Below are 9,529 nucleotides of genomic sequence, written 5' to 3' on the forward strand. Positions count from 1 at the left end.
AATACAGAATCTCATTAAGATTTTTGCGATATCACGCTCAACACCTAATGGCAATTTACACCCTGCCTGCACCAGAATATAGTTTCGTCGGTTTTGGCTGGATAACAGTCCCCCTGTAGTTGAACTCTCCATTATGCTCGTGTTTATTTTTTGAAGTCAAAATGGCACACTCACTATAAATAACTTGGTATTCTGCGCAGATATTGTCTTAAGGGACGCTGCCATAGAATTTGTGCTGGTATAAAAACATTTTATCAAAGGAAGCATATGTTTGTGTGTGTCTGTGCAAGACCACGAGCATTGTGTTTCTATACAAAGTCCCCTTATGCCATGGTAGTTACTGGTAGGAAGGTCTCAATTATGCAGGAATAAAAAGAAAAGTGTCATAAGCGATGCACCAAACTGTGAGCTAAATATAAGGTATTTTAAGAAGTCAGCTTTTGCATCCAATAAAAAAACACAGCATTTTAAAAATTGATTTAATACAGTATTTGCAAATTTAATAATTTGTTACCATCTGAGTCAAAGGTTCCACTTTGATGACTTTGCTTGTGCTTCCCTGAGTGTTCTCCTGAATTTCAAGTATCCAATAAACTACGCGAGAAGTGGATACATACACAGCCGGCCCTGCCAGGAAAACCAGCCCAAATCCTTACAGCATAATACTTTAAATAAATCACGCCACAGGAAAGAAACAGCACAATCATTGTTTATGGCAGAACTACAGAGCTTATCTTCAAAGCAGCAGATCCTTTTGAATTTGTATCAGGTCTCAGACGAGCAAAAGAGAGAAAAAGAGTGAGCTGAAAGTTTGTAGAGAGGCACAAACATCGACTCTTTGAATGTGTGGTTCCAGAAAGTTTGTGTAAAAGAATAAAGAAATTGAATCAAGTATCAGTAACAATTAAGAAAACAGTCATTCACTTTGGCTAAAACGATTTGTAAGTCTGTTTTAGGCAGGCATTTTCTCTCAGGTTTCTGCTCCAAATAATCTAATGTCTGAGTCTAACCAGTTCACACTATTTAATTAAACATTCAAGCGTTGCTGTTGGAGTTGAGCAGGCCAGATTGTTTTGGTTATCTGCTGCCTTGAATGAGCCGTTTAAGACAGACACAGATATCATGGTGTCTCACAGGTCTCAGTCTAGTTCCAGTTAATAATTAGAGCTAATTACAGCTAAATGCAGGCCTCTCTCTGCTTTGTCTGCTGAGGAGAGACGTGTGGCAGAGGTCTGGGATCAAGGTCAGATTTGCACATAAACTATAGGGGAACCTGAAGACAATTTGTGTCCAAAAACATAGACGTAATAAATGGCCTGCCGTGGCAATAAGCCACTAGCATCCAAAGCTCAGATGCCTAGACAATAAAAGACCTGGAAGACTTATTCAATTCCTCAGATAAGACCCTTATCAGCAGCCAGTGTAGAATACAATTCCTAATTTACAAAGAATAGTGCTGTTTTTCAGCATGAGTGGAGCTTTGCCTCATTAGCCAGTCTCAGGCTGAACAGGTCTGCATGACAGACGATTGAAATAAAATTAGAACGTGATTACACTTAAGTGACAGAAAGAGTGGTCAAAGAAGTGATTTGTTCATGCATTTCATTTCATTTTCTTTACTCGGGAGGACAATGCACATTAATCACCAGTCCGGTAAATGTGCCAGTGCTAGCCAGCTGGCTAATTTTCAACTGTGGTCGTTTGGCAATACGATCTAAAACCAGTGAAGCGACAGGTTAAGAAATAATAGAAATTCTGAGCTGTATATCACAAGATAATGCACGCTGGTACTGATTTATAGATATAAAAATCATGTATAAATCATGTTATACATATACATACATGGCTATAATTATATTCAGTAATACATTTCTAAGGATTCAAGTAGTTTTAAAGACTTTTTACATTTAATATGTGTCAAGAATTTTAGGAAGATGGCAAATTCATGGCTCTTTGAACTTTTAATGAGGTTTTTTTTTTTAATTCATCAGTAAATTGTATTTTAGTAATGCCCTTTCTTACACTTTTACCAAACATTTTATCTCATATGTCTTTTCATTTATAAAGCATTATTTAAGTAAGAGCCAATGGTCACATCTTCAAATCACTTGATTTGCCTTGCTAACAGTCCAAAACACACAGATATTTATTTAATAATGATATAAAAATGAGTGGTAAATCCTCACATTGTGTGGAAGACGGAAATAGCGTTTGGCATTTCTGCCCTTTTGGCTTCGCCTGTTCCTATGCTGCACCCTGCACATTGCACCACCTGGGCTGAGTCTGAGCTGTGTTTGAAGTCTGACTGAGCCTGGCCTGTTATCTCTACTCAGAGGTGGGGGCATCATTGTGTTCTGCTAATGAGGCTACATTAAGCCTGTCTACACCAGGGGGCATGTAATCCTCTCAGCTGGCCTGACGTAGGGCTGGGCAGGGCGCTGTTTAAGCGGGGAGTGTGGAGGCCAGCGCTCAGGACCCTGTGGGCCTCAGTCTACTGTTGAATCTGCTCAAACATGTGATTAAGAAGTGGAGGTGGAAGGGGAACCGGGGGTTACACGCCACTGCATAGAATGGTGTCTGAGTCTTGACCGAGTATATCTTGATGCCGGCCTGCTGTGCCCATACAATACAACACAATGCGATAAAGTCCCTCGCTGCGAAGATCATGGTCACCTGAGACAACAGTATTATATCCCCTTCACACCTTCCAGCTACGAAACAATGCAGCTCTTTATGAATGAGCCACTGTAAGGAAAGTCGGTGGGATGGCACTGGGGGCAGGTTGGAATACAGTGCTTCATTGTCAGAGGTCAAGACACTGACCCTTTGCTTTACACACCTGTAGTTTTCTCCCATTACATCTCGGGACAGACATCTGAAAAGTCTCCAAATCCCGCACCAAACATCCAAGTGCCAAAGTGCCAAGTCGAGTGTGTAGCAGCCCCGAGGAGAATATGCATCATTTCATTGACAAAAAGCTCCATGCCACACCTAAAAATGTGATCCACCACAAGAGCAAGACATCCTTTGCATTTGCATATTGTGTCAGACCATGGATGAGGTGCGCCAAATCCAGCCAATATTCAACCCAGACATCATCCAGGACAGCCTAGAATCCACGAGGGTCTTTGTAAATCCTGCTTAATTGTCCCTTTATGAGGATGTAGTCCCGCGGGTCCTTGGTGCACAGGTCTACCTGTGCCAGCTCGGCCATCAATGATCCAAAGTGAAGAAGGAGAGGAGTGTCCCATATATGAGTTCTGTCCAATACAATGGCACATTGTGATCACAAAGCTACAGAGAACAATCCCTTTTCAGAAAGCACAGTGCCCATTCAGCTGCAGCACTCTGCTTGTTTGGCTATGAGACAATGCAACGATACCCTACTGTCACCTCATAGATTAGGATTCATGAAGTGGGGCCAGAATAAAGGGCACATGACACGATTTCTTCCTACAAACGTCCTGGTGGTAAATTGAGGCGCAAAAATAAGTTAATGTAAGTTAATGACATGGCTAAGAACCACAATATCCCCCTCCTTAAAAAAACACCGTCTAATATTTAGCCGGCTCAATTCACAGAGAAGCTCAGCCGAAACTAACGTTATTGTATTCACGCTGCGTCCTTCAAGCTAATTGATTAAATCCATTAGAGATTTTCACAGCGCGTTGGAGCGTGCGTCCCGTTTAACACATGAGGATGTGGATTCAGGCTCTAATTCTGACAACCTGTTAGAAAAAAGGCACACATACCCCCCCCCAAAAACAAAAACAAAAACACACACACACACACACACACACACACACACACACACACACACACACACCTACCCACCCAATACTAACAAACTACAGACAAAGACGAATGTAATTTCAAATATACACCCCCCCCCCTCCAAAAAATAAAATAAAATAACAGCAACCATTTCTCGGGCTTTTATTGATCTCCTGAGACTTTTAGTGTTATCTCCCCCCTTTAAAGCCACATGCCAGCTCATCAGTTTCTGCTGACAGGAGCGGGTTTGAGTCTCGCTGTCAAAGGGAGATGCGGAGCACAGTTTAAAGAACAGGCCTTAATCACTTCTGTTATTGACTCTGCCACAGTCTCGATCCTGCTTTTTGATGAAGATATCAAGCTCCATTAGGCCCTGATGTACTTATTTCTCGCAGGGCCAAAACAAAGTCCAAAATGCTCCCTAACAGGAATCTTCCTGTATTAATGAGATTAGGTGTCTTCTATCGCCTTACAGTTTTAAAGCCTCTGAAGTGGAAGCTCAGGCTGCGTGTGTCCCCCCCCCGCAAGTTTCCGGTATTTAAATCGTTGTAAAAATGTACTCTTAGATGCACCAAAGCGCCCGGGTTTTGTTTTTTTTTTCTTTTCTTGCGTATCACCTCTCTCTGCTCCAAAACCATCTCACGCAGCATTTAGCGACCGAAAGAGGCTGCGCCAGTGACTCGTCTGCCGGGACGGCGCAGCGCAGGTGCAGCCGCGGCCGAGGCCCGGTGGGTCCGCGTCTTGCCGATTCAGCGTCGCCGCCGTCCGCCTAATGGCACCCATTGTTTGTGTGACGTTTGCCGTCGGTGCCGAAGACGCGTATTCGTTGAAAACCACGCACGGAGGAGGCGAGCACCTGTAACGGCGTCCTGTTATGTTCAAGTGGCACCACACGCCTTAAGGGGTTTCTGGAGAGTTCATTTGTGGTGGATACACAACATTTTAAATGACCTTGCTGTTTTTATGGCCACTATTCATATAATATTCCTAGGGGGGTGATTATGAGACCATTAGTTAACCTTTAGGATTCTCTGCTTTCAGTGGTAATGTTGCACCATTCAACATTACCGTGATGTAGTTGCAGGGATTTACGGTGTACTCACTAGGGACCTCATACTGTTACCCAGTTTATCCGTGCGTCTTAGTTATTAAATTCGATCAAACAATTCATATTAAGCGCCACAGAAATGGTCGAGAACTGGTCGAGGAAGTGTGCCAGATTTACACAATTCTGGCCGGAGAGAGAAGAACAAAGTGGCCACTGCGGTCATCCTGCAATAGTTTCTGTGAGTCTGCATCTCTGCTGGAGTTTTGACTGATGTCAATACACTTTTGTCCCTTTGATTTAGCGACAAGACCTGATCTGGTGCTTCCTTCTGGGAAGTCAGTCGGTCTATTTGGGGGTTTTTTGTTGTTGTTGTTGTTTTTTTTGGTTTTGTTTTGTGTTTTGTTTTCCCCACTCATCTTTTAATTAAAATTGATAACTGCAAAAAAGCGAGTGAATCAATTTTTCCCTTTTTTTGATGACCTGAAGGTGAATTCACCCCCCCCCCTTTTTTTTTTTTTTTTTTTTTTTTGTGGAGTGTTGGTCAAATATTTGTGCGCTGTAATCGTGCAATAAACACGCCTTGATCATGTCTGTTTCAGTCCTGTAAAATGCACTTTGATAGAGACAGTGGATGGCCGATAAGGGCTGAGAGCCACAATGTAATTAGTAACCAGCCCTGCCTCCTGAAAACTTTGATGTTCACCTATCAATACCCTGCCTGCCTTTCAGGACCTATTGATTAGATTCCATTTTCTCTCCCATAGGCAGAGCTGTAATTTGATTTTCATGATATGGCTTTAATAAGATAATCAAGGAAAAATATGTCTTACACCTTTTTCCAATTAAAATCCAAATCCCACTCCCACCAGGAACTGTCAATATTTATGCCCAAATAGGAGTTATTTAAAAAAAAAAGGTCCAGCGACATACAAAGATATTTTACTATGTGGTTATTAAAAGAGGATAGAACTCATACGTTTTATCTTCATGAGACTAAATCCTACTTTGACTTTTATCAGTCAGCCATAATATAAAGTGGCTATATACTTTGTTTTTCATACATGTTTGACCATAAAGAGGGGAAAACACAAACATGTAATTACTCTGACTTTGGGTTTAACCAGCACCACATCCTAAATGCATAAATCTGGTTGCATGGACTTTGTAACTTAATTGGCTTAATCAGGAGATGAAATTATTTGATTTTTTTTTTTTTTTTTAATTACATTATAGCCAAATTTTGGTTTATTACAGACTCACGACTCCCACCTGAAGTTTCGTGCGATCGTTGACTGGGGCGTCAGATGGGCCTATCACCGACCCGAGAAAACACCTGGAATTCACACCTTAAATCCACTCCTCCTGGCCTCCCATTGGCGGAGCTGCGGCATATATCCGTCACTCCGCATCACCTGGAGGGATGACAGCGGCCTGCAGCCGAAGCCAAAGGAATCGCCCCTGTCGCCAGGTAGCCATGCGTTTCAGCCACGACCCAGCAGCTTTCCAGCTTTGCGCAAGCAGCTCCATGTTCGAGGGCGAAGACCTGGAGCAGGTCACCGACATGCGCTGCCCGAGCTCGGGCCCGTCCAGCCCGCTGTCCGTGAACTCGGACTCCAGCTGCAACAGCCCTGAAGCCAAGTCTGGCTCGACGCAGAAGAGGGTCAGGAGGCCCTTGAACGCCTTCATCATCTGGACCAAAGAGGAGCGCAGGAGGCTGGCGCAGCTCAACCCAGACCTGGAGAACACGGACCTGAGCAAAATACTTGGTAAGACTTTGATTAATAGCCTGAAAATGTTACTGACAAGACCAGAAGTTGCTAAAGTTAAAATGCTCCTGGGATGATTTTAGAGTGTTCCCTCCTAAAACTAAACCTAAGGTTTAATGCTTGTAGCCCAGAAAATGTCTCATATGAGTCTAATAAGAACTCAGGAGCAAAAAATGTTTAAATCAAACCCCAAAAATATCTAAATATCCACTATGTTCCTGCAGGAAAGACCTGGAAGGCCATGTCCTTGGCTGAGAAGCGTCCCTACATGCAGGAGGCTGAGCGTCTGAGGGTCCAGCACACCATCGATTATCCCAACTACAAGTACAGACCCCGCAGGAGGAAGCAGCTGAAGAAGAGCTCCAAACCACAGACCACAGATGCTTCTCTCCCCTTACTTTGCGGCTCCGGCCTCACAGCGCCCTACAACCTCACCTACCTGCTCCAGAACCAGCAGCAGACCTTCCTGAACACGCCGGCCTTCCCAGCTAACTTCACCCCTCTGCACAGCAGCTACCAAAACTCTCCAGTTTTTCCAGACACAGCAGCGGCAGCAGCAGCAGAAGGCTTCTCAAATCCGCCTGCATACCCTGCAGAGCACCAGCTGTATTTTGGCAGTCAGCACGGGCACATGCAGTACGGTTTCTCCGCAGGGCCTCATGTGGAGCAGGGGGAGTCCAGATTTTCACTGAGTCCTGCTGGGCCCTCCCTGGAGTTTTACTTGGAACAGGTTCAGCTGGACATGCTGTACGATCTGGACCGCAGCGAGTTCGAACAGTACCTGGGTCCTCCTCAACACAGGCCTAAGTCAGTGGATCCCAGCAGCTACCATCAGCAGATCAGCCACAAAGAGGGACGCTCACTGTCATAAAGCTACTACAAATGGTGTATTTATTTAATTTATTTCAGTGTATCACTTGATAATGAATGCTGAAACTGTATATTGTGCATTTCGTTTGTGACAAGTTGTGTCCTTAAATGAAATATTTACTATCTTTCAATGTAATTATAATGTATCATTAAATAACTCTAATTTAACTTTTAATGTCTGGCGAGATTAATAGACTAAAACAATTTTTTTTTTTTTTTTTAAAACTATTCTTTTCTCTGTACCAGTAGTAGGTGTTAAAAGGGGCCCTCCGGTAATTTAGACGGTCAAAACTGATGCAGGTGAGGCCAAAACTATGATAATTTTTGCTCCCTAATGTGGGTCAAGGCCGCAAAAACACTGGATCCTACACTTCCCATAATGCAACTTGATAGCAAATTTTTGTCAGACCCTCCATACACAAAAACCCCACGTCTTTCGGGTGTAACTGTACAGTCCGGCCGCCCCACCTGAGAGAACCCCTGATGACATCATCAGGGATCATCAGGTGTTGGTCAAGATCGTTGGTATTTTGTGAGACAGCCTCTTGTTTTTTCATGAACGTCCATATTGATGAACATTTTATATTATTTTTGTTGGCTTCCTAGAAGTTAATTTAAAATTTCGAATTCGCAGAGGCTTATTTCTAATCTTTTAATTTTATTGGCTAAAATTCTTTATTCATAAAAGCAAACTCACTCAATTTCTCAATTTCTTTAAAAATTCGGCCACACTTTACTAAACAGCCCCTATTTAGCAGCATACAAACATTTAATAACTGGTCTATAACAAACTATAACGCAGCTGTAAGCAGAGATGTAATATATTTGTCAGCAATTGTAACTCCTTCTGTGGAAGATGGTGTATAAACAGATAATGAATGACAATATAATAAAACACAACTGTAAAAATATAAGATATGTCTGCATGGGATAAGCTGTAACTGTTGACAAATACTGTACATTAAAACACATTTCAAATGTCCTTAAAGCTGTGTACAAGTAGATTACAGTGTCTTAGAAATCCTTTTTTAAGTGTTTGTATACGGCTTATAAATGCTAAATAGGAGGACCGAAAATAAAGTGTTATCCCCTGGCTTAGAGTTGATGTTTTTTCTTCTGTAGACCACGTGATGTGTACTTTATTGTTATTGTATGGTACAAAGCATTAGTTCATTCATCTCAACAAAGAAGAAAAAAAGCCTCGGAGCCACAGCAAACGTTGCACAATTGTTTTCATGGGCTCACCCCTCACGACAAACAAACTAATCTTGATGTGTGAAATCGGTGGGCTGCCCCTTTAAGCACTTCTGCACATGATTTTAAATGTCTTTTACATTGAGCAGTGTTGGAGCTGTGCTATCCACCCTTTGGCAGAAGCTGAACCTTCGACACACTGCTTTATCTCCATCCACACGTCTTTCTTGGCTCAGAGAGGGAAATAGGGTGGGCGTCAGGGGCATAAACTTCCCAACTTCCTGTTTCATTTTAAAACATGTCACAAAGGCTCTAAAAATATGCCCAAAAATCGACATATCTCCAAACTCCTTCAACTTTGACTGCCAAATGTTTACCCATTTAGGAAAATGTTTATTTCCCTGCCCCGTATTTTCTGTGTCAGAGCCTCAAGGTTGAACTCTGTCCTGGACAGATATAAGACCAGGACCCTGCAACATGTCAGGTGCTGATTATTATTATTATTATTATTATTATTATTATTATTATGCATTTTTTAAATCAAAAACCAATCATTAGTTTTTCAAGCGATGACAATTTTTAAATTATGAGCCTCTACCAAACAGTCCATTTACAACCAAAATCTGCACAGATTTTTAGAGAAATAAAAGACATTTCTTATTTACAAATTTCATTTTATGGACAAGAGCAATGTCTAAAACCCAATAAGTACCTAATTTTTACATATTATATAAATATTGTACTTACTTTATAAAGTGTGTGAATGTGTGAGTTCATGTTCTGACAAACTTGTCTGGAAGTGCATGTAGTTTATAGTGACTGTTAACTACAAAGATAAATAAATAAAATAAAAAATTAACTAATCGTCATATAAAGA

The 9,529-nt window shown here is 41.9% G+C and overlaps 1 protein-coding gene across 1 annotated transcript; it reads left to right on the forward strand.

Moving 5' to 3' along the window:
• Positions 1–6,296: 6,296 nt before the first annotated feature.
• Positions 6,297–7,459, forward strand: sox32 (SRY-box transcription factor 32). Its single transcript, XM_040127355.1, has 2 exons — positions 6,297–6,588; positions 6,813–7,459. Exons 1-2 carry the CDS (start codon positions 6,297–6,299, stop codon positions 7,457–7,459), a joined length of 939 nt encoding a protein of 312 aa, XP_039983289.1.
• Positions 7,460–9,529: the final 2,070 nt, after the last annotated feature.

The sequence above is a fragment of the Xiphias gladius genome, chromosome 5 (genome assembly GCF_016859285.1).
Source record: "Xiphias gladius isolate SHS-SW01 ecotype Sanya breed wild chromosome 5, ASM1685928v1, whole genome shotgun sequence".
NCBI classification, from domain to species: Eukaryota; Metazoa; Chordata; class Actinopteri; order Istiophoriformes; family Xiphiidae; genus Xiphias; species Xiphias gladius.

Excerpts from the sequence above, each read along its gene's own strand:
- sox32 (XM_040127355.1), top strand. The coding sequence starts at position 6,297 with ATGCGTTTCAGCCACGACCCAGCAGCTTTCCAGCTTTGCGCAAGCAGC. Across the intron at positions 6,589-6,812 it reads GGACCTGAGCAAAATACTTG|GAAAGACCTGGAAGGCCATG; the intron begins GTAAGACTTTGA and ends ATGTTCCTGCAG.